The sequence below is a fragment of the Carlito syrichta genome, unplaced genomic scaffold (genome assembly GCF_000164805.1).
Source record: "Carlito syrichta isolate Samal-C Ts95f unplaced genomic scaffold, Tarsius_syrichta-2.0.1 Scaffold309933, whole genome shotgun sequence".
NCBI lineage: Eukaryota > Metazoa > Chordata > Mammalia > Primates > Tarsiidae > Carlito > Carlito syrichta.
Genome location: NW_007254029.1, coordinates 910,688 through 937,612, shown reverse-complemented (window position 1 = coordinate 937,612; position 26,925 = coordinate 910,688). Strand labels below are relative to the sequence as shown.

The window sequence follows — 26,925 nt, the reverse complement described above, 5'->3', positions numbered from 1 at the left end:
GCCACCGCAGCCTCGACTTGCTGGGCTCCGGCGATCCTTCCACCTCAGCTTGCAAGTAGCTAGAACTACAGGCATGCACTACCATGCCCAGCTAATTTTTGATTTTATTGTAGAGATGAGGTCTCACCAAGTTGCCCAGGCGGGTCTCGAACCCTTGGGCTCAGGCAATCCCGGCTGCATCCAACTTCTAAAGATGTCTGTCTCCCAGGTCCATACATTTATACTCCATGAAGACAGTATTTAAACCTCAACCATCTGGGTGCTCTTCGAATCTTACATTGGGTATGGCTCCTGTGTCCATATGTACATTAAGCAAATCTTGTATGACTTTTTATCCTATTAATCTGCCTTTTGTCAGTTCATCTTCAGTTATGCTTAGGGGATATATGGAAAGCTTTCCCTTGCCCTCCATATTGCCAAGGACCACTCTGGTGGTTTAGAACAGGTTCTCAGGTCTACTCTGCTGTCTAGTGCTGAAACTGGCTCAGGGCTCTCTGATGTGAAGCTTACTCTGCAGGTTTTGGAATTTTTTGCCATTTAGCTGAGACTTGCTGCCAGCTGCCCCTTCAGTCCAGTTACACTTGCCCAAAGGTACAGATCTGTAAAAGACAGCAGTCTTGATAAGTTCTTTTGGGAGACGTGTATCCCTGAAGAGTCTTAGCCAGAATCACCACAGGTCACCTTAGCATGAGTTTTCACCAGTTAAATCTTCATGATTTTATTTGGGTTGGTTATTCAATGATCTTCCCTATAACCTGGATGTCTTAATGAGCTTTCCAGTCATTCAGGTTAAAGGGGTATTCCAGAGACTACTGTGCCTATTGTCTACCACTGCCAATGGAGAGTAAAACTCAGAGACAGCAGCTAAGTTACAAATGTATCCATGTAACCAGACTTTGAAATTGCATTCTTTCACTCGTTCACCATTCAGACTTTGAAATTGCATTCTTTCACTCGTTCACCGTTACCAGGGCTGTTAACTTATTTGGAATATTAGGAATAACTTAAAAGCCCTTATCTTTCCTAGTTATCCCTCCCTGAACGTCTTTCCCTTATTTATCTTTGATGACGTCGTTTAACTCTTGAAGACATCCCCTCTAAAATGCATGATTTCTTTCAGTCCACAGGTTCCACAAAGAAGGCAATGATCTTCTGCTATAACGTTTCCAGTGTCAGTATTATGATTCATCACATTGAAACTGTGAATGTTGTTAGAATCAGAATTCTTGCTCTCCTGCTTATTATTTAGGATGGCACAAGCTAGAACTAGGTGGAATATACCCAGGTCAATAATATTATGACCCAGATGGAACCTTCTTTCAGATAATCTAAGATAATTGTAGCATGGTGTTGGTGTCTACTGTAGATTCATTTTGATGCTGTCCATCTCTCTTACCAGTTTGTTAATGTTTTCCTAATCTGTAGCACTCAGTTTCTTCCTAATCTGGCTAGTCAAATAGTTTTATTGATTGTTAAACAGTCTTTGAGATTTCTTTTCCTATATGACTGGTCTTGTCATTGCCCCAATCCTTAAGTCCTCCTGAGATAGCAGTTTAGACATCTCTGAAACAATCTTTTTCATAGATTGTATTTTCACAGGCACTGAAGATCTGTCTAATAGTCATCTTGAAAACAGACATGGTGAAGTTCTGCCTGAATGCAAAGAGAAGGCAGAAAAGGTATGACAGAAGCCAGCAGGGAACACTATTCTTAAAGACTTCAGAGTTATTTGTTCCCTGGTTTCCTTCATGCACCTCATAGACCTAAGCTTCTCTTTTCACTCTTTTGCACATATTGTTTTGATAGTGCCACAGTTAACTGTATATATGTTTGTGCTGTCCAATGGAGAGCCTTTTAAAAAAATGTGGTTAAAAAACACATAGCATAACATTTTTCCTCAACGAATTTTTCTTTTAGATAGGGTCACACTCTTTTGTCCAGGTTGGAGTGCAGTGGCATGATCCCAGTTCACTGCAGCCTTACCCTTCTGGGCTTAAGCCATCCTCCCACCTCAACCTCCCAAGTAGCTGGGACTATAAGTAGGTACATGCCACCACTCCCAGCTAAGTTTTCTGATTTTTTTTTGGTACGAGATGAGGTCTCACTATGTTGCTCAGAGTAGTCTCGATTTTCTGGGTTCAAGCAATTCTCCTGCCTTGAACTCTCAAAATGCTGGGATTACAGACATAAGCCACCGCGCCTGGCCTTAACTGATTTTTAAGTGTACAGTACAGCACTAATTATGTGTAATTTGTTGTATAGCAGATCTCTAGGAAGAAGTTTTGTTTTACTTTTCCCCAAGAGCATTGTCACTTTACCAAAATCAAACTGAAGTTCATCAGTAAAGGTAACTAAAGAATTACATTTACTACTTGTAACAGATTTGTACATTAACATAATTGAGCATGGGATTTTATATCATATGTGGTTCACATTTACCCTCTTCTCGAATTTCACAAAGATAAAACTAAACATCTCATATTCTGACATCCCAAAGCAAATCCAATTAATTCCATGTACTTAAAAAAGAAAGCTGGTATTGGGAGCAAAAATTTACAGTAAAAGTGATGTGAATGGACTATTCATGTGTATGACCACTAATTCCATAGGGCAACTGATCATAAATTAAGTGTCTGACATTCAGTAATAGATGATCATATCTGACATAATGAAGTTATAATGGAAGGTGTTCGCACACTGCTTGACTATTAAGTGCCCATTTATTGTCCCTGCACCAGGTGTGATAGTGATAGGCTATACAAATCATCCAGAAGAAATGTCAAAATAGGCTCCTTTGCTGATAAAGCACCACACATGTTTATTAATATAGCAGCTTGTCTTAGGCCTGGCCCATCTGCTCATTTAAAACAAATCTTTTTTCCTATAAATATTTCATTTGAGAGCATGACCACTAGTAAGAGTCTTAGAGCAATAGGAATGAAAAGAGAAGAAGAGAAAAAGAAGACTAGCTGAGCTTAAATAAAATATTATGCTCTTACTTTTACCTTAGATACATTTAACAGAAGAAGGGGCAGGAGGGTAGCCGTTAATATGGCATTTGCTTTAGATTAGTACGGCACGAGTATAGGCCATCATAAATGGTCCAGGCTCCAGCTGTTGCTGATGCCAGGTGGGAAATGGCAAATTTCGCCAATGTTTTCAAAGTACACATTTCAATAAAGTACAAAATGATGTACTCAATTAAGAAATTCTCCAGAGCGGTGGTTCACATACATTTAAACTCATCAGAAAATATTTCATCTGAGAAGATTTTATAAAGAAAAATATTGCTGCAGGTTTTATTTTTTTATAAGGGTGGGATCAGGGTGATTTTAAAGCTCTGAGCATATGTTTTAAAGCTCACTGTCTATAAGACCCCGACATTACATATTTATGTAACAGGAGAGAACAACAGAAGCAAAATGTGAATGTTTACTCATTTACTTATTTATTTATTTTTTACTTTAGAAAATCAGAAATACAAAGCTAAGACATTTTCCATCTGGTATCTCAGGTTTTATGTGCTTGCGGTGTAGCCTGTATGCTCTGCATTCTGTCTTCAAGAATGGTTTTATCTAACAAACAAACAAGTATGCCCTGAGGTTTCCCTCCGAAATGAACACACACATTTGAATTGTAGAAGTACAATTTTCCCAAATAGTGAAACATAGAAAAGACATGGCCCATTTGGTGACCAGAGGTGGTTCCCACTCTATAGTCTTGGCTTCATTTATTCATTTATTAAAACCTAAATAAATTCTGGCAGGCATGCCTTTCAGGTTCCAGGAAAGATCTTTATCAGACTCAGTATCACATAAATCCACTAGTCATACTTTCTAAATAAATTACATCTTTGGATAACTAACCACCTGGTGACCAAAGGGCCAATTCAATTACTTAGAAAAGGCTAAAGGTCTCAGACACTCCTGAAATTATTTTTTACATCTCCCACAGACTGAAAGAAACTGCTTTCCAATCACGTTTCATGGTACATGTACATTCAAAGAATTAATAATGGGTGATCTGTAGTTAGAACATGAATTGCCCTTGTCTTCCAGAACAGTACCAACATCCGCCCACATTTTCCAAATTAGAAATCAAGGAATCTCTCTTTCAATGTATCCAGCAAATCCAAACAATCACGAGTCCTATTAGACTGTAACTGCAGTGTCTATGAATCTATCATGTCTTCTTTATTTCCATTGCTACTGTCTTTTAGTTTCTTCTCTCAAGAACATTTCATGAACTAGCCTACAAATTCTCCCTGCTCCCATTCTACCTTACTCACTGGAGTCATCATTTCTATGCAAAATAGTTGTATTAAAGCCTTCTATGCTTGGATGCCTTTGTGATTTCCCAACACCTCTCTCATATTTGGAGTGGCTAGGTTTAGTCCACAGAGACCTGATAGTCTAGGCCATAATTCCTTTTGCCAGTTTCTTTCTTTGCAGTTAATACCACATCAATTGTTCACACTGAAGATTTACTCAGTTCTAGAGGCAATACAGGTTAACCTTGTCAACAGATTACTAGCTTCAAAATCACCAGGCAGGAGTCTAAAACTATTCTTGCTTAACAGGACTGATATTCAGATATTCAGTGTGCGTAGCATGAGAATTTGACCCTGTGTATGGGCTTCCCAAGTACAGTCTTTTTATAGGTTATCAGTTAGCAGTAAACGTTTGTTCTTATTCTCAGCAGGGGCTATAACCCCAGGGCATCTAGACATGTGTTCTCTGAGGTGCTGCTCTTATGGGTTCAGAACTTAGTCCTGCAATTTGCCTTTGCCTGTTTCCAAGCACTTCTGCTATCCCTGGATCAGAGAAGAGAAGCCACATATTACCCAGGGGCCAGGAACTGGCGTGGGAAATGGAAGGAAGAAAGGAAAGAGAATCTTCAGAGAAGGCAAGTGGCAGGAGGGAATTCTGTAAATGAAATTTTAAGCAAAGGCTATACCAATATGATTGGATTTACCTTTCTCTAAACATTTCTTCACTCTGTAGCTAGAGTCATCTTTTAAACATTGAAATCAGATTACAGAGTACTCTGTGAAAAAATCCTTCAGGGATAGACACTGCTCTTAAAATAAAAACCTAGCTTCCTTCATGTCCTACAAGGCCCTGCATGACTGAAACATGGTTTAGGTAGGTCCTTTCCAAATCCACTGTCTATATCCCTAATTCGTCCTCTTACAATGTTCCGGAAATTATCTTGCCTATTTACTTGTTTAATTTTTTTGTTTATTTATACTTTCATCTGTCTAGAGTATATGGTCCTTGAGAAGATAAGTCTTGGCAGACTTATAAACTGCTCACTCCCACCGACATATTATGACATATCATAAATTTCCTACTTAGAAACCTCTGAATTCACTGCCCACCAATGATAATCATGGCCAACTCACTATCATTTTTTATTCTTCAACTCAATGGTCACCTCCCTAAAGTAGCTTTCCTAAACTACCTTACATCTTTTTTATAGCTGTAATCATAATTATTTATACTTTTGATTGCTTAATCAATAGTTTATCTACTGTTCACCTCTCCCATAGAGTTCACGCATATAGTAGGCGTTCACTACAGTACAGTCCCATCAAAAATGAATTTGGGTCAACCACCTCAGGTCCCCTCCCACTATGGGAGCTTTCCTATCCTCTCAATAAATCCTGCTTTAAGAAAAAAAAAAAGAATTTGACTTAAATTCAGGTGTATATATCCAAAAGATCCTACTTGCCATTTTAATCGGTGAGCACACAGCCCAGAATGACTGATGAATAATGACCATATTCCCTTGGTTTGATATCTATCTCCCTATATCTTCCATTATTCAAGTATCTCCACACTCCAGAAAGATTTACAGTATTTCCGTATTCACATTTTTTTTTTTGCTTGAGTTATGGTCTCACTCTGTCACTCAGGCTGGAGTACAGTGGAATGATCACAGTTCACCACAGCCTTGACCTCCTCATGAGCTCAGGCAATCCTCCTACCTCAGCTTCCCAAGTAGTAGCAGGGACTATAGACATGCTCCATCACACCAGGCTAATTTTTTTTTTTTTCGGGTAGATATTAGGTCTCACTATGTTGCCTAAATTGATCTCAAAATCCTGGGTTCAAGCAGTCTTCCCACCTCAGCCTCTCAAAATGCTAGAATTATATGTGTGAGTCACCATGCCTGGCCTGTATTCATATTTTAAAAATGTATATTTGATTCAATTTTTTATTGTTTCAAAGACAGGGTCCTATTCTGTGTCTCAGGGTGGAGTGCAGTGGTGTGTTTATAGTTCACTATAGCCTCGAACTGCCAGGCTCAATTGATCCTCCTGCCTCAGCCTCTTGAGTAGTTGGGGATACAGGGACAAGCCACTACACCCAGTTGATTTTTATTTTTAATGTTTTTTGTGGAGACAGTGTCTCATCATGTTGCCCAGACTAGTCTTGAACTCCTGGCCTCAAGTGATCCGCTGTCCTCAGTCTCCCAAAGCATTGGGATTAGAGGCATGAGCCACCACGATCAACCTGTAGTCATATTTTCTGATATTAGGGAATAACTCCCTCTTAGGCATACCATATTTTATGAATAATTGAAGGAATTTTTTTCTAAGTGTTCTTTTTTTGCCATATCCTCTAACTTCAGAATTTAATGAATGTATAAGCTATAGCAACATAAAACAATTTGTTGAATATTGAAGGAAAGTTGGAGTCTTACAGGAGTACACAGAGAAAAGCTGGTGCAAAGTTTCATATACAACTATAATAAATTGTTTGATACATGTTTAAGATTTTTAGTGTACAACCTTCACAAGGAAAATATGATTTTTATGTAAAATTAAAGTTGTATCATAATTAAGTCAATAGGATTTAAGAAGGACAAGAACATTGAAAACTTTGTTGAGTGCTTTCTTTCTTGATCTTACCATATATGAGATATATTGAGCTTGAGACCAGAGCAATACAGTATTGCTGCTAAATTAAATTAACCCAGTATTTTTAAAGAATTAAACAAGCTATAAAGCACTTTCACATCTAATATCATATTTGATATTTGATACTTAACCTTGGGAACAAGAACTGTTGGAGAATGTGAAGTGGTGTGGGTATGAGATTTGTCCACGGTCATATGCTTAGCAAACTGGGTTACCAGGATCAAATGCAGGCATTGGTTTTCATGCTGTGTACTTCCATTTGACTCTATTCAGGAGAACCAGATGCCAAACGTAACAGCAAGGGATATTGTTTTCCACTGAACTCTTAAGAACTGGAAAGAATTGCTGGACCCAGAGCTGTAACTAACAGAGAGAAAAGTGCTTTATCGTACTGAGAGAGTCAAGTGCTTCTGAGTGTGAAGGCAATGCTGCTTGGGGTGTTACAGGGCGAGTGATAGTTAAGTCAATGCTTTCTATACAGAAGCATATGCCTTTGAGCAGCCCAGGGGAAAGATTCTCATTATCCAAGTGTGATATGGAGGTGGAGATTGTATAACTGTACCAACCCCTACTGTCAAGGTATAAAAGACGAATATAGAGAAAACAAGATCTTTACCTAATCTCAGGCAATTGACTCTAAGAGTAAAAGATCATTTAAAATGTAAGGATTTACCAATATAATTTTTTATCATAAGTATTTTCTTCCTGTGTCATTAAGTAGGAATTGTTGTATGCAAGAAAATTCTCCTGAGTGGCGTGTATGTGTGCATGTGTCATGTGAGTGCGCCAAATAATTTGGACTCTTGCAGCTGTGGGTATTCAGCAGGTGGGGATGAGGCGCCTGTTACATTTGGAGGTCAAGGCAGACCTCCTTCTTCACCCCCTCTGACTTTGGTGGTAGCAGCCAACACAAATACCAGCCAGCTGTCTGCTCCAGGCAGCAAGGTAATTAATTTTGGCTACACAGGTATAAAATGATTTTCTGGTGGTTACATAAATATTTGGGGGAGAGAATTTTGAAACAATAAAAAAGGATACATTATCACAGATTAATTATAACAAGATTGAGTATATCAGCTTGTATACAATTTGTAATACATCATCAGAATGTCTGGCCTTTTTTTTGCAGTTTGATTTTAGACACCTCTTCTGAAAGAAACAGTAAGATGTTTATGAAAACAGTAAAAGGTAACAAGTTAGCCACAGAACAAAAATATTTTATTTTATAGAAGACAACAAGTATACACAAAAAATTATTTGTCACTTCAAACTACTTTTGTTATATTATGTTCTTAACGTGAATAATAAAGATGATGAGGGATTTTCTTAAAAATATTATACTACGAATGATCAAATTCTCCTCACCCCTTGCTGGTAATATATTTCATTAGGATTTACTTATAACAGTATATAATGCTAGACATAAGCTACAGTCCCTTTTGTATGGATGAAAAACTGCCATAGCAGATTTTTATACATGCCTAGGTTTGAATCCTGGCTCCTAGCCTTACTACTTACATCCGTCTTATGAAGTTAAAGAATCTATGTCTTAATTTTTTGGGGGGATCAGAGTCTCACTCTGTCACCCAGGCTGGAGTGCAGTGGCACGCTCACAGCCACCACAGCCTCAACCTGCTGAGTTCAGGCGATCCTTCTGCCTCAGTCTCCCACGGAGCTGGAACCCCAGGAACATACCACCATGTCTGGCTAATTTTTCTTTATTTATTGTAGAGATAAGGTCTTGCCATGTTGCCCAGGCTGGTCTCGAACCTGTGGGCTCAGGCAATCCTCTCACCTCGGCCTATCTCAGTTTTTTCATTTACAAATTACAATAATATTACTACCTGCTTCATCAGATTTGGGAAATCAATAATCCAAGACAAGTGCTTAGAATAGAGTCAGGAACAAATGGTAAGTGTTCATACCAGGTCCACTCAAAATGGTGGTGTCTGCAGAAAATCCTGAAGAGTATTATGAGATTGGGAGAGGGGGTCATATAGATTAGTTTGAACGTATGATTTACAGTAATTTACATAGTAAACATTTACTATTATTATTATTACTGATTAGCAATACCTCACTGTCAAAACTTGTGATATTTACCAAATATTAATTATTTTTTCTCAGATCAAGATAAAGTAGCTATACTCCCTCTATTATAAATGACACTAAAACAAAAGGTCCGGTGCAGTGACTCATGCCTGTCATCTCAGCAATTTGGGAGGCCAAAGGAGAAGGATCACTTGAGCCCAGGAGCTCAATACCAGACTGGGCAACATAGCAAGACTTGGTCTCTACAGAGAATAGGAAAATTAACTGGGCATGGTGGCACACTCCTGTAATCTCAGCTACTTGGGGGGCTGAGACAGGAGGATCACTTGAGTCCAAGAGTTTGAGGCAGCAATGAGCTGTGATGGCGCCAATGTACTGAAGCCTGGGTAACAGAGTGAAACCCTACCTTGAACACAAAAAATAAAAAATAAAAACAAAACAAAAATAGGACAATGAGAAATAAGTTCTAAAATCTACAGTACACCTTTGGAAAGCTGGGTCAGTGAATAATCTTGGGAATCACCGTATTCATGTCAAGGATCATTGTCACCGGATCTGCTATCAGTCACATCAAATCTGGAGGAGAATGTTCAGAGCATGACAGTACCAAGTCTTATTGAATGCTTTTTGAGTACTAAGAATATAATTCTATGAGCCAGCATGAAGGGAGTATTCAAACAAACTCTCCCTTCTCATCCAGCTCATTTAGAGACGACCAGGACAATTCAATTAAGAACTTAGTATGAAAAAACATCAGGCCACTCTACTGTCTGGGATAAGTATCCTCCATCTATAAATTATAGACCATGAAGGGCCAGAAAGAATGTGCTAAATTGTTTCAAATGAAAAATGTTAGCTTTTAAACAGTAACTTATATTTGTAAAGTATGTGATAGGTTTACAAAACCCGCATACTTATTCCTCACAGTACTGAATAACAAATACATTGTAAATACATTTACAATCTAATTTCATTCAATTCAATTCAATTCAAATTCAATTAGTACTATATAGTCTTATGATATGTACTATGCTTAATTCTATAAATACGATGATAATGATCACTAAGTCTGACTAAAAAAGTGATAATATCCTTGTGAGACTCAATGAGACAGTGTATAATGTATTTTTTTCTGTGTTTGATACAAGGCACATACTTAATAAATGGAATTTGTGCTTACCATTAATACTAACAAGCTAATACTCTCTGTCTATACCTTGTAGGTGTTCATAGTATACTTTAAAAACTGCAAAAAAATTTAATTTAGCATGACCAAAGTACTTCTTATATGCAAGATTCATTTTTATTCTCTTGGGATAAGAGTGGGTAAAGCTAGAGAATTTATGTTCTATCATATAATGTCTGCTAACCAGATAAGTTAGAAAAGCTCCATCATACAATAGCAGAGAACAGGCCTGCCGACTCTTCAGTGATGATGCCAGATGTCACATTCCTATTTTATTTTAATCCATTTCAACTGTTTTTGTATTTCACTAGATTATACTGTGTGTTAATATCTTTAATTTGTGATGCTAACTCTTTGCTTACAGCCTATTTCTAATACAGATTCACCAGGCATGACCATCTGCTTATTTTGAACCTTAAAAAATATTTTCAGTGTGTGGATTTGCTGAATGTAATTCAATTTGCACATGAAACTTAATGCCTGGTATTATTCTAGTTCGTTGATTATGTGTCAATTGAAGCATGCTTATATTACTCAGTTTATTATAGAAAAAGTAACAAAAATGAAATCTTTCAAATGTGAGCAAATAGCTTTGTCTCAGAGTATAAATTGTAACTTTCAACAATTAGCCAACTCGTATTCATTATTAGACTTCTTAAGACCCCACCTAAAGAAAGACTACATAAAATAAATGCAATACAGTTTATATCAGTTTTATAACCAGTGGTTTACCATATTGGAAGGTGAAGTATATTCGATGGCTGTCAAAATTTTTATATAGCAAACTATTCAAAATATCATCCTTAGCACACCATTAGTATAACGTTAGGAGGGTATTTTTTTTGAAGCTAGTGTCTTTTCTTGGTCACTGACAGGAATTTCTCTAACTTGAATTGTTAATGATGTGGTTAAGAATTCCTAGGATGGCTTCTATAATTGACTGCTAAGGCTGTCACCAAGCTGTATAGGAAAACAATGAAACAAAAACAGAAAGCAACACAGTCTCAACTGAAGGGTATGCCCCATCTTGTATATTTAAACCTCAAAAAATATATGCCTCTACGCAGGATTCTGATTTACCTTCTACACAAATTCCTGACCTATCATCTTCATTGAGTAATTCTGCCTGTCTTAAATATTAAGACATGATCTAGAGTAGGCTATATTGCATGTGAGGAGTTCTGAGGCAAAATAAAGGTTGGAAAGAAGGAGAGTTTACTGGGGGACACATGACCTTCAGAACTGCAACTTTTAATAGAGTCGTGCTAAAAACTCCAAAGTACTTATTTACAAATCTGCCACAAAATTATCATAGCAGTCTTTCTTTGATTTCCACTTTTATAAAATAGAGAAATATGTCTCAAAAACATGTAGAACTTTTTTGCATAAAGAAATGTATAATCAATCCCATTACATTAACTACAAAATCATAACAAACTTGTTTTAATAATGAAAGGTTTAAAAATAATAGTGCTTCTAGATAAAGCTTTTTTAAAAGTCTTGATTAATGAGACGTGTGGCAAGAAAAAATACTATAATGGTGAATGCTGATTCAGAACCTTATTTTTATTAAGTAGTTTATAGTGAAGGCTGTGACTATTTTTCTATTTATAGTGGCAGCTCTGGTTAATTACCTTGTAATGTATTGTGACATTAATGCACTAGTAAACTATTGGAATTTATACCCCTATTCAGTAATAAAATCTGTAAATTGAAGAATGCACATAAAATCATCACAGGCATAAATTATATCATGTATGATTGCCTTAGATTTAAATAACAAAATCCCTCAAATTTACTCATTAGTGGGCAAGTGCCACTGGATTTATATACAGTAGCTACTGTGCAATTGTAGAAAGCGCACCACTTTATTCAAGGGTATTTTGTAACTTGCCACTACATTTTCCATGTGATTACTAAGAGCATTTTGGGAATAATTGAAATGTCCAACATAAAAAAATATATACTATGAATATGATAAACAGATGTATCAATATCACAAAATATTATTTCCATTAAAAAACAGTGAAAATAAAACATATCAAGGGAAGTAAAAGGAGGAAAGATGGTGACATATAGATTCAGGTCAAAATGATTCACAGGTGAGGGGGAAAAGGGGGAATAGCAATATGATTTTATACATATAAAATACATGCACGTGTATATAATTATATATAATTTTCAAGATGGAGTTTCAAAACACAATTTCAAAGTTGCCAGTAATCATCTCATTGTCTCTAACACTCAAAGCACAATTATTATTTTTAAAAGTACTGACCAGGAGCGGTGGCTCAAACCTGTAATCCCAGCACTTTGGGAGACCGAGGCAAGAGGATTGCCTAAACTCAGGGGTTCAAGACCAGCTTGGGCAACTTGGTGATAGCTCATCTTTACAATAAATAAAAAAAATAAGCTGGACATGGTAGCGTGTGTCTGTAGTTCCAGCTACTTGAAAGGCTGAATTGGAAGGATCACCTGAGCACAGCAGGTCGAGGCTGTATTGGCTGTGAGTGTGCCACTGCACTCCTGCCTGGATGACAGAGTAAGACTTCAACTTAAAAAAATGAAATAAAATAAATTGTCTTTAGTGAGGTGTAGTTACTCAAGCCTGTAATCCCAGTACTTTGGGAGGCAGAGGTGAGAGGATTGACTGAGCTCAGGGGTTCAAGACCAGTCTGAACAGATAGCAAGACCTTGTCTCTACAATAAATCAAAAAATTAGCCGGGTGTGGAGGCACATGCCTACGGTTCCAGTTACTTGGAAGGACTACCTGAGCTCAGTAGGTCAAGGCTTTGGTGGTCGTGAGTGTGCCACTACACTCCAGCCTGGGAGACAGAGTGAGACTCCTACTCAAAAAAAAAAAAGTACGAAGCAATCCAAGACACTTCAAATGACAAAATAATAAAATAGCAAATTATCTAAAGTATCTTCTCTGTTATTATATGTTAGATTGAGTTTATATTTTCTAAACAAACTTTTCATGTGCTAATATTGGTAACTATATTAATAAATTTTAAACATTTTGTTTCATGTTGCTAGATTGATGGATAACTGAAAATTATGATTTACCATTTTATAACTAATTCTTATATTATTATAAGAATATAGTCAAATCCATAAAATACAGAAGGAATTAATATATGAACCAATGATTCCCAAGACATTAACATGCATTTAGACTGGTGAAATTGTTCCAGGATGACAAAGAAAAAGGTATAAAGAGACACAGGTCAGTAGAATAAAGAAAACACAGAGATATCTCTCAGATTTTCAATATGTATAAAATTATTGTAGAAAAATAGAAAAAAGGCCAGGCGTGGTGGCTCATGTCTGTAATCCCAGCATTTTGGGAGGCCGAGGCGAAAAGATTGCCTGAGCCCAGAGGTTCAAGACCAGTCTGAGCAACTTGGTGAGACCTCGCTCTACAATAAATTGAAAAATTAGCCAGCCGTGGTTCCAGCTACTTGGAAGACTGAGGTGGAAGGATCGCCTGAGCTCAGCAGGGTGAGGCTTTGGTGGCCGTGAGTGTGCCACTGCACTTTAGCCTGGGTGACAGAATGAGACTCCCCACTCAAAAAAAAAAAAAAAAAAAAAGAAAAAAAGCTAAGATGTTTAACTACTGTTAATTTATAGGTAATTCAAAGGATATTGTTATATAATCTCAAAAAACTATTGGAGATAGAATTCCAATGATTTAAATACTGTAATAAGTCATATTATATAAAAATTTAGATAAAAACCTATTACAAGAAAAATCCTCTCTCTTCCCCTCTCCTCCCTCTGTCAAAAGATAAACAGAGAGAAACATAGGGTTTGCATATATAATTCAAATATATAAATACCAACAAGTGTGCAGTATACCTAAAAATCATAAAAGAAGATGAGAAGTGATAATTGAAAGGAAATATTTTGTGGTTTTAGACTAATTATATTGTTTTGCAACTCTATGAAATTTCCAATATTATCTTTAATTAAAATATGAGATAGTCTTAAGAAAAATGAACAAGATTTTTTGCAATGTTATTTTGGTAATTTGTACAACCCTCTTTATTCATCTAACTAAATATTCTTATTTTGAAAATTGCAGGGCTATGTCACATGAGCTAATAATTACAGACACAATTACATTAATCATGGAACAATTTAAGAGGGTCCCTGGGTCAATGTATGTAAAGGAATAATATGAGAAGTAGAAATTATCAGGACAATAATTCTAAGGTAGAGAGCACAATCTGAGGTTGATATTAGGCAGAAATGACAGTTGGATTATAGTTATTCATTCTTCACTGGTTCAATACCATCCCTACAAAGGTGATATCATTTTAAAGCTAAGTTTTGTTTTTTTTTTTTGAGTTGGAGTCTCACTCTGTCTCCCAGACTGGAGTGCAGTGGCCGCTCCCGGCCACCACAGCCTCGACCTGCTGGGTTCCGGCGATCCTTCTGCCTCAGCCTTCCGAGTAGCTGGAATTACAGGCATGTGCTACCACGCCCGGCTGATTTTTTGATTTATTGTATAGGTGAGGTCTTGCTGCCCAGGCGGGTCTCGAACCCATGGGCTCAGGCAATCCACTCACCTCAGCCTCCCAAAGGCGAGGGATTACAGGCTGAGCCACCGAGCCCGGCTTAAAGTTAAGTTTTTAACAATGTATACCTACCTACCAGCTCCTCAGGGTCTGATATATGTCAGATATTTTCCAGGAACCACACATGTATTATTTCACTTGATCATCCTAATAAACCTGTCATGGTGGCATTATTATCCTTGTTCTACAGAAGACAGGCAGAAAATTCCCAAGGTCATGCAGGTCTGTGTGGTTCCAAAGCCCATTTTCCTCCCATATGCCACGGAAATGAACCAAAAAGTACACAGTAATAGTCACCAGATGCTAGACTTTATTTTATATTATCTCAAATTCGCATTGCTAAGTTCATATTTTTGAGCTTATGTGTAGTAGCTGGAGAAGCTAGAGGTAAGAAAGGTCTAGAATTGACAACTTCATCAACCTTATTATTTATTCTAAACCCCTTTATTTTATCACTTTTTTTTCTTATTTCTTCCTAAATTTATTTTACTTTCTATATGCCTATTTGGAAGTTCTCAAATGGCTTCAATCTATTTGGAAGTTCTCAAATGGCTTCAATCCTCTCCTTCCTATATCCTTGGTCCTGTGCATAGGAGATTTAATCTATTTGGGCTCTCTTAAGTCAGGATGGCTATGTAACTTGCTTTGGCCAATCAAACATTAGTGAATATGACACAAGCCAAGGCTTGAGAAACACTTGAACTTCAGCACTCGCCTTTCTACTGTTGGGAGCTCTTCTTCCTCATGGGAATGAGCCTAAATTAGCCTGCTGAATGAGAAAGAAACATGTGGTCATCACCCCAGATGACATCAAGGCAATTGTTAAAACTGTGAGGGAGTCCCCTCCCCTGCAAAACCAACCTGCAATCTACTAAACAATCTGGTCTGAGTTAAGTTGGTATGCTTCTGACTCAACCAAGTCTCAGAACTATACTCATGTTTCTTGTTTTGCATCACTAAGTTTTAGAGTATAGATTATTAGTGATACCTCCCTACCCATGACCTTTAACACTCTTTCTGAAATCGTACTGGGGGCATGTTTAAAGATGTGAATTCTAATAGAGTTATAACTTGTATAAATAGTCTTCCATTTTTGATAGGAAAAACATTCTACTAAGAATTAATAAGTCTAAAACAATATATCAGTTTATAATTCATATCTATTCCACATAGCAAGAGATTATGTCATAAGCAACTATCTCAGTCTGTTGTGCTGTTGCAACAAAAACCTGAAACTGAATAAGTTATAGAGAGCAGAAATGTATTTTCTGACAGTTCTGGAGACTGAGAAGTCCAAGATCAAGGGTTGGTAGATTCAGCGTCTGGTGTGGGCTGCTGCATCCTCACATGGCGGAGGTAGAAGGGCAAAACGGGCCTAGCTAGTTTCCCCTGGCCCTCTTAAAAGACCATTCATCCATTCAGGAGACCAGAGCCCTCAGGACTTTATCACTTCCTAAAGGCCCACCTTCAATATTGTTTCATTGAAAATTAAGTTTCAGCATGAACTTTGGAGGAGATACAAACATTCAAACCATGACAGCATGCAAGCAGTTAATCAATATAAACAGCTCAGAGGCACTTCTGTCCTTTCCCTGTATCTAGTCATTCAAATGTCATGTCTCTTCAAAATATTTCTCAGATCCTCACATTGCCGCTGACACACTCCTAACTAATTTCCCTGTCATCTTTTATCTGACCTTCTGAAACAGCCTCCTTCTGCCAATCTCTTCCCCAGTCATCACCTACACTAACATCAGAAATGTTTTTTTCATATCTAGAACTGATAATGTTATGATGTTATGATGTAACATTCCAGTGACACGGAAAGGAAATGAAAATAGTTCATGTTTTTTTTTTTTCCAGGATAAAATAGGGATTCCTTGGCATGAGATGCAGAATCCTTCACAATATGCCTTATTATATCTCTCCAGTCTTTCCCTCTAGAATTGCTCCCATTTTATTATATATCCAGCACACTTCCTTAAAAATATTACACACGTTCGCGTATTCATGCTTTGGCTCATTCTGCTTCCCCTTCATGAGATTCCCTTATCATTTCTGTTCCGTTTTCCTCTTGAAAAACACAGATGCATCCTTCAGAAGCTAAGCTGTCACCTTCTCTGTCACTTAGAATTGAATGAATGAGTTTCTACATTGTGCCAAGCACAGACCAATGGTTCGGGAAAATAAGTATGAGACACTGTGCCCTCAAGGAGTATGCAAATAAAAGCAGGAAACACACATTTGCAAAATGAAATATAAGGTCTTAGGTGTAATAACTGAGGGAAGCACAGGGAGCAGTTGGAGAACCGAGGCATGTAGAGAGCTCCTCCCTAGCAAAGTTAGGGAAGATTTCACAGAAGAACTGATAAAGCAGATCCTTAAAACACTGGTAAAAATTTACTGTATAGAGTGATTTGTGTTCTTCAGGATATATTCCCAGTAGGGGGATTGCAGGGTCATATGGGAGGTTGGTATTTAGAGCTTTTAGGAATCACCACACTGCTTTCCACAGAGGTTGCACTAGTTTACACTACCACCAACAGTGTAGAAGTGTTTCCTTTTCACCACACCCTCTCTAGCAGCTGTTATTTTTTGACTTGTTGATAATTGCCATTCTGACTGGGGTTAGGTGGTATCTCAGTGTGGTTTTGATTTGCATCTCCCTGGTGATTAGTGAGGTTGCCTGCACACGCATGTTTATCGCAGCGTTGTTCACAATATCAAGAACCTGGAAATAGCCATGCTGCCCATCAAAAGAGGACTGGATTAAAAAAATATGGTACATATACATGATGGAATACTACGCAGCCATCAAAAAGAACAAAATCATGAATTTCGCAGCAACCTGGATGGAACTAGAGTCTATAATACTGAGTGACCTCTCACAGAAACAAAGATCCGAATATCACATGTTCTCACTCATATAATGGACCTTAAACATCCAATGCAATACTATACGAAAATGACTGACTGTACTGGGAAACTATGGTGGGGGAAGGGAGATGGGATTAACAGTAGCAAATATCTGTCTGGGAACGGGGAAACACCCCAAATCAACAAGGTGCCTGAATGAAACGCAATTGTATACCTAACCCTTAACTGTACCCCACAACTTCATAATAAAAAAAGAAAAAAAAAATTTATTGTATAGATAGGAAAAGGTAAGGGACTCGTATGAGAAAACTAGCCTATACAGAAAATATGCTCACAAAACTCAGACCTAATGACTTTTATTTTATCAAGTAATCACATTGTTGAAAACATAAGAAAATATACTCCATTACTTAGAACCAAATAGTTAACCCGGGAATATTTGTTATTTATAAAATTAAAAGACATATCATATAATATAGTTTTGAACATCATGAAACATTTGAGAGTCATTGATAACTATTTCTATAAAAGCAGAAAGATTAATTCTGTATTTAGACTCTAAGGTAGTAAATATTATCTTTCAATTTTTACCTTGTATGGCTATTTATTTTAAAAAATCTTTACCTGAAAGTGATAGTCATGATTTTAAAATATATAATTTTAGTTAATATATTTTTAAAACTAAATGATCATATTAATACAAAAATGACTTTTAAAAATAATAATGCCACTTTCAAGGGAAAAAATCCATCAATATGACTTAGATTAAGGTATCTTAATGTAAAAACTAGGACAGCAGATGAAGAAAGTCCCAGTACAAAAAGTAATAGTTAAATGGTTATCTCTAAATCAAAGCTGTCTTTCATGAAATATCCCACCACTTGTTAAATCACTATCAATCTCTATTTCTTGAAGCCATTGAATTTTGGTTCATAAACATTTCTTGGAAAAATATTGCACATTTTAATTTATAATGAAGACTTGTTGCATCTCCAGATTACTCACATACTTCATTTATCCCCTGCTTTTATAAAAAGTACTGCATTACAAAATATGTATTTACAATCTTCTTTAGTTTGATTAATTGCCTTCATCAAAGAATGAGTGCAAAATGAAAAACTCACCTCTAACAGAGGGCCTTTCTAGCTCGGAGTCAAGGTGAATTGGTGGAGAAATGTATGAAACTTGTCCATGATGTGCTTGCCCTGTGGACCCAAAAAGAAGTGTTAGGAAGATATTGTAATTATGTCTTTTCCCTTTCTTTGTTTTTATGATGTTACATTATCTCACTCCACATTGAATTAATAACCATTATACAGTGTAGACAGATCTGCCCAAATATAAAAACATTATGTGCCATCCAAACATCACCCAATTAGAGCAGTGCATTTCCAACTATCTTTTTTTTGTTGTTGTTAAATTACAAATTTGTTGTGGAGTGATAATTTTTTTTAAAGTGAATTATAAGGAAAATGAAATGAAAGAACAAAAAACAAAGACAAAAAATATAAGTCCATTTTTTAATTGTTAGATAATGTAGACAAAAAGTTCTCTGTTACTTTGTTATAAGTAACAAAGTGTTTCTAATCACTTACACTCAATTTCTTCACTTACTTCATGGCAGATCAATAATAAACAGTTTGCAGACTGGCATCCAATATATAGATAACATTTTGAGAAGTATTTGTTTGGATCATTTACCGCCTGGCTAATTTATATTTCACCTCTAAGATTTACTTCCATTATTTGAATAAAAATAAAAAGGTATTTCTCCTTGTCTGATAAAAAAAAACAGTAACTAACCTAGTTAACCAAAATTTAAAAAGTAGATAGGCTCATCTCTGTTCCTTGCAAAGCATTCTATCAGCTCACACACACATTTGTAATCCACTTTCTGCCTCATGAATTTAAAGTGTTAAAGTTGATTTGAAGGCCAAAATGTTGATTTTAAAAACTGTCAGGTTAAATACAAAAAAAAATTTTCTGACAGTCACAGTAACTATAGTTGGTATCCATTAAGCAATTAGGATTTTGAGACTAGAAAGCATCATCACAGAGTCAGTTTAATTTCTAAAGCTACTTTGTATAAAGAAGGTTTGGGTAGAAATGGTGAACCCACCACTTTCTTTTTACAATGGGAATATGCTGTTATATATTTCACACATTTACTATAGCAATTTACAAGGTTGTTAATCTCTTTTCCTAAACAAGGAAAGTTAATGATACATAGATTATGATAACAGTTGGAATAACCTTCTCGTTTCAAGTAATATTCAACTTGTAATAAACTCTGCTGATTCCTCTTATGAGGCACATTTCAAATAATTAATATGGCTCCCTGTTGATAGTAGCTGTCGTTGCTCCCAGTATTTTTCTAACTAACAGCAGAGACAGTGGGGATGTAATATAGAGTCTCTCATAATAGTAACCAAGAATATTGCACATTCTCTGGCCATGTTTCAGTGGAACACTAAAAGCACTATTATAAAAGGAACAGGACACCAATTGTGTACCATTAGCAGTTCATGTTTAATACAGTTTGTTAGAAACTTCAGATTATCTTAATTATAAAACCACTTGTTTGCTTATGTAACATGATGGTTGCAGATACATTTCTATTTCTAAGGTCCTGTGTCATTACATTTAAATTGGTTTGGAAACTTGTAGATCCTTTAATAAAAATAATGTCTTTCCCTTTATATTGACTCAAAATGACCTCAGTGTGTACTATCATATTGATTTCATGTCTAACTCTGGAACAGAGCTCTTATCATGTACAATAATAACTACAAAGCACTCACTCATCTCCTTTTATACAGCTACCATTACTATGTACTTTGTTAATATATACACTTTTTAAACCAAAGAACAGTGGCCAGAGGAAAATGGGAGGGTAACTTTTGAATTAGTTTTTAACTCATATTTACTCTAGGTAAAATGATACATTTGCATGGAGATATCATATATGTATATATTCATACACACATTGTGTTACTGTACAATTCACATACCATAACAATCACCCAATTATACAATTCAATGGCTTTTTGTATATTCTCAGAGTTGTATAACCACCACCACAATCAATTTTAGAACATTATCATCACCACAAGAAGAAATTCCAGCTCCATTATCCATCACCCCCCATTTCCTCTCAAGCCTGGCATCTTTAGTCATATACTTTGTATCTCTCTAGATTTGCCTATTCTGGTAAGGAATTATATACTGTGTGATTGTATATTTGCGATCAGATTCTTTCACTCAACATAATTTAAAAAACCTCATCTATGTTGTAGCAAGAATCAGTACTTCATTCCTTTCTGTTGTCAAATAATATTTCATTGCACAGACATACCATGTTGTATTAATCCCTTTATCAGTAGAAGGATATTTCAGTTCATTTCCATTTTTTGGTTATCATGAACAATATTGCTACAAACTTTCATATTCAAGTTTTTGTGTGCATTTCTCTTGGATATATACCTACAAGTGGAATTACTGCATCATTCTGGTAAACCCATGTATATATTTTGAGAAACTGTCTGATTTCCAAAGAGGCTGTACTATTTTACTTTTCAGTACCAGTATAGGAAGCTTTCAGTACCATGGAGATACTTTTCGGTTTGTTATTTCTTTTAAAGGTGGTTAAGTCAGGGTTGACCAAATTTTGAAATAATTAATATTAAAATGACTGTGAAATCTGGGTAGGAACAATCTTCCTAAGGGAGTATATACAGAGAGATAAAGCAGAGAATTTGAGCCTGATGTTGATAGTACATCCCCACTGAGAGAGAAGAAAGAGAAAAATGATCTAGCAAAAAGCAAAGAAAGAGTCCTTTGCAGCACCATGGTTGGAGCTGGAGATCATCATCCTACATAAACTGACTTAGAATCAGAAAACCAAACACCACATGTTCTCACTCATATATGGGAGCTAAACAGTCACAAAGACAGAAATAATAGACACTGGAGAATGGGGAAGAGGAACTAGGGCTCAGAAACTACCTATAGGAAACATAGTGTTCATCTAGGGAATGAACCACGTGAGACCCAATCCCCACCACTACACAATATGTCCATGTAACAAATATGCATGTGTATCCCGGAAACTAAAATAAAATAATTAAAAAATAAAATCTATAATTACGTGTGTGCAATTGTAATTACATAAACACCAATATATAATAAGTTTGTATGTCAGGAATATCATGTATGACAATAGATTCCTTCGTATTTTGACTTATACATGTAAAAAAATTAATAATAAATGATTCCTTTTAGAAATTTAAAACAAAAAAGAGACACCCAGGATGCACACACACGGAGGAGAGATCAGATTTGGATGAATGGAGAAGGTGATGTCTACAAGCTAAGGGGAAACCTTCTGAAAGAAAGCAATCCTGTTGACTGACAGCCTGATCTCAGACCTCTGTCCTCCAGAAGTATGAGGGAAAAATATCTGTTGGTCAAGCTACCCAGTCTGTGGTATTTTGCTACCTTGCAACTCTAGCAAGCTAATACTAGGGATATACATATACCAAACTTGAAATTCTCTAAGTTTTTTTTTTTAATATCAATAACCGACTAGGCAAATGAGAATAAAGGGAGAAGACGCCAACACTAGGGGAAGTGGGCAGGGAAAAAAAAACACAAACAACTCTTGTTCTGAAACAAATGTGAACTATCCACTGTCAGGTATGCCACAGATGTAAACATTTCAAGGGTCTTGTCAATAAAGCCCAGTGTTGCAGCAGAAATCCAAAGATTATCATGATTTCTGGAAAAGTCATTATTTTTGTATTTTTGTATCTTCAACGTCTTTCTCAACTTTCAATTAATTTCTGTTGCATTGAGAAACCCATGCAATTTCTACTAAAGTTCAAACAGGAAGAACTTGACCAGCATTTGGTACAGGAAAAGGTTTTTCTCTCTTTCTACAGTTAATATTTTACCTATACATTTCAGGACAGAAATACATTCATAGAACCATGGAATTGGGAGGGAGAAAGACATCTGATAGCTTAAAGTTCCAAAGCAAAATTTTAGCATGAAGAAATGGACATTTTGAACAGTTGGAGACTTTTTCAAAAGTCAAATCAAGGTGGTGGTTGTCAAGAGTGATGCCAGAGGACAGGTAGAAATGGAGGCTTTACAGACAGCCTGCAGAAAACTACTTACAATCCCCATGCTTTCTTACCTCTGAAGCCCTTAGAAAGGTTTTAGTTTCTATGCATGTGAGGTATGCTCTTTCAGGTGGTTGAGACATTAAAAAGGTTGAGAGCTATTCATTTATTAAAATATGTACTTTTTTTCATAAAGCTATGTCTACAAACTAGAGATAGTTTAGCACAATGAGTAGCATCATGACCCAGAAGCAGGACAGCCTGTGTTAGTATCCAGATTCTGGCACTTATTAGTCACATTACCCAAAACGTTAAGTGAATATCAAATTGCTTAACTTCTATGTGCCTTAATTTCCTCGTTCATATAATAGGAATTATAATAACACCGACTTCACAGGATGTTTTGAAGAATAACACATGTAGCAATTAAAATAGTACTTAGTATACAGCAAAGTACTTAGTAATGTTTTGCTATTATTATTACTACACATTAATTCTTTCATTTATCAATTCATCAGGCATAGGTGTATTTCTAGGTACTTGGTACACATGAAATACTATAATAAATGATAGTCCATACTCTTATGTAAAGAGAGACAGAAAGCACACAAGAAACATAGTAAATACGTCAGTTACGTGTTTAGGTTGTTACAGGCAATAAAAACAACTTAGAACAGGCTAAAGGGGATTTGGAATGGAAGGGCCAGGTAGCAATTTTAAATAGAATGCTCAAGAAAGGCTTAATTCAATTTTCATGAACAGTATTTAAAGAGTTCAAAAGGGCCCAGTGGCTCACACCCATAATTCCAGCACCTTGGGAGGCCAAAGTGAGAGGATCACTTGAGTCCAGGAGTTAGCGAGGCCTCATCGCTACAACAAATAAAAAATTAGCTGGGCATAGCAATATTTGCCTATAGCACCAGCTATTCAGAGGCTGACGCAGAAGGATCGCCTGAGCACAGCAAATCAAGGCTATGCTGCACCACGGTTGTGCTACTGTACTCCAGCCTGGGCAACAGAGTAAGACCTGACTCAAAAAAATAAAATTAAAGATAATAAAGAGTTTAAGAGATGGCTAGAGACAGTACTGATTTTATAAGCAACTCTAAAAATATAAACTATAGATAAAGGTTCAAATTTAGGTTTAATAAATAAGACTGAAAGAACAAAATAAGCTGGTATCAGACACTCTTTTCCCAACCCATTTATTTCAAATGTCATGCATAAACATAAACATAATTATAATGTCACCAATGACTAATGGATAAAAGAAGACATAAATAAAATATGGAGATATGCAATTGGGAAAATAAACACTTTTTTTTCTAAAGTAAAAACATATTTTACTACCATAAAATCTCCATTGGTTTCTCCAGTTATGCCATTTTTCAACTCAATTTTCCCCCATTTTCTATATAGTGCTGTAAACAAGTTTAATAGTTTATGGCCCTCCAGGCAGATTTTATGCCTTCTTTTTTTTTTGTTTGTTTTAAATTTTTCAGCTGCTGATCTAGATTATTTTACTCTAGAGATACGATATAACCCCCCCTCCATTAAAGGCTATAAAATAGTTGCCACATTTTTACTCCTGAGGTTTTTAATAATATTATCATTTTGCTTTTACAACCTTTAGTATGATAGCAAGTTATATCTCTCTGCTCTACTACAATAATAATGACTCCTTGTGGAATTGAGAGAACTCACACCAAACTACATTTAAGAATGGCATGTGGAATTTTTCTAAGTTTTTTAAACACTCTGAAAGTAGCTCTGAGCATCCTCAAAAAAAAAAAGGCATAATTTCTTGTTGAAAATAATCACTGCAGCTGATAAAAAAAAATACTAGAGGTCAATGTGTTGTTTGTACCAATGGAAAATTGAGCATGCTTAGCATAACAGCTTGCTTTTTTGTCTTCAGATCCCACTCTGACTACAACCATCTGGCATTTATAAAGTAAGCTTTCAGGTGACGATGTAAACACCAATCAAAAGTAATCATCAAAGAAAAGATTTGTAAAGTTGCCAATTTTAAACCTATCTCTTTATTCTGGTTTTTTTCCTCACCCTTCATCTTATTAGTCATGTGTATTTTCAGTGAATTTAGTAAAATATGAGATAGTAGAAAAACAACTACATGCTTGACTTATTCAGGATATAAAGTCATTGATGGAAGAGCAAAGGTTACTGATGGGCTTCTCCCTAGGGGATATTACTTGCCACACAGAAAACAGATGGAATCATTTGAAGCAAAGTTAACTCCAGCCACTCTGTGACCAGCATTAAGGATACCATGTAAACAAGATAACAGCTTCCCTCCACTGAGAGATTTCAATCTGGATGCAGGATTAAGTGATTACGTGACGTCTGATATGTACCTTGAGAGAGGTAAGAGAAAAGAGCACAACAGTGTGCCCAACTGAGGCCAGGGAAGTGAGGGAGGAGAAAACTGAGATCTGAGGGAAGAGCTAGTGTTGGTCTAGAAAAAGACCAAGGTGGGCATGGAAGGCAGAAAGTACATTACGGGTGAATACTTACAGACCATAGGAGTGACAGAGATAGGGGGCAGGGAACCAAAGGTGAAAAAGATGATTAAAAAATAAAAGTTCAGAAAAGTATAAAGAAAAAGAAAGAATAAAAATATAAGGCTAACATTCAGCTTCAGCAATGGTCAAATCAGGACCTAGACTGTTTTATCTTCTACCTCCCATGGTCCCTTCCAAAATATTCTGAAGCAAATCTTAGATATCATATAATTTCATCTGTAAGTTATTTGACAGTGCATCTATAAAATGTAAGGGTTCTTTGAAAATAACCACAATATCATTATTATACTTGAAAATTAAGAAGATATGTTTTGAAAAGTGAATTTAATGTGAAATTCATTAAAGCAGTTGTCAGATAGAAATCAACCAATCATAAAGAGAAGGAAATCTTGCAGCTTGCAAACTATCACTTTGGTCCTCCTGTTAAAGTTCCATTGGCATGAGCAATGCTTTACATTCACAATGAATTTTAGACATACAAGGGAACCTACTTTACAAAACTACACATTTTTTTTTTATTCCACAAGCATAAACATAGACTTGGTGGTTAAATGACAAATGTTAAATTTTGGAAGCATCATTTCAAAAAAAAAATTCCATGAAATCCCAAAAACCTGTTGTAGAAAGCATTACAATAACAACAACAACAACAGAAAATCCAAACACTGGAAAAAATAAAAATAAAAAAGAACGAGAAATCAGGGCACACAGCCCTTGCAAAGATTGAGCAAAATAACACTTCAACAACAGAAATAATGACAAAAGAGAAAGAAACTAGGAATGACCTTACACGAATTCCTTAAAGTACTCATTTATTCATTTGGATAATATTTAATGACTGTCTACTATGTGACCGATACCAAGTACTGGAAAGAAATTGGTGAACTCTTCGAACTTATAATCAAAGATATAAGACTATAGATTTTAACTGGGAAATCAACTTACTAAAGTAAAGGAAGCCTGGTAAATATTTGTAACTCACTAGGTGTTCAATATGTTTTAAAAATTATTATTTCTTTTCTATAAGAAAGACCAAAATAATTTTGATAATTGAGAAGAAAATCTCTTTGGAGTGAGTCTAGGAAAGACAGGTAGAAGAATGAACACAATAAGGGTACTTTGACTCTGCAAAATAAAAGTCATGTGACACATTCACTCTTTTAATTCTCTTGTGATATTTGGAAAAATGAGTCATCATACTATGTAGTGCTTTTGACAAAAGAGAAGATGAGGAAGTTTCTTTGGCATTATCTTCATGGTAAAAATTTCATAAAGTTCATAGTTTATGAATTTCTTGAGCCCATACTTTTATATACAAATAAATTCACTTATCAAAACTTTGCATCAAAAGAAGATACCAGTCATTTAACCCTTTTCCACATGCAGCTTAGATATCAAATTCCGAGAAAGAAAAAAAAAAAGATAAAATAGAATCTATATTCAAATTCTGTTATGCATATTTAAGATTTGTAATTTTGTGTTCTCCAGAAATTGTGTATTACATCTCAGTTTTATTTCCCCCAATAATATAATTATTAAGTAGGAGACAATTACATCATCATCATTATTATTATTATTATTATTACTATAATAATTTTTTTTTTTTATTTTTGAGTTGGAGTCTCACTCTGTCGC

General features: G+C 35.9%; 1 protein-coding gene across 1 annotated transcript in view; it reads right to left on the bottom strand.

Annotated features, from left to right (window-relative positions):
- Positions 1–26,925, bottom strand: part of LOC103270773 (adhesion G protein-coupled receptor L3) — a gene marked incomplete at its 3' end in the record, with an annotated part of 680,895 nt that overhangs the window by 104,128 nt on the left and 549,842 nt on the right. Inside the window, exon 9 of the mRNA XM_008068295.2 lies at positions 18,749–18,829. Coding sequence (XP_008066486.2) covers positions 18,749–18,829 — 81 coding nt within the window. The remainder of the gene's footprint in view (positions 1–18,748; positions 18,830–26,925) is intronic.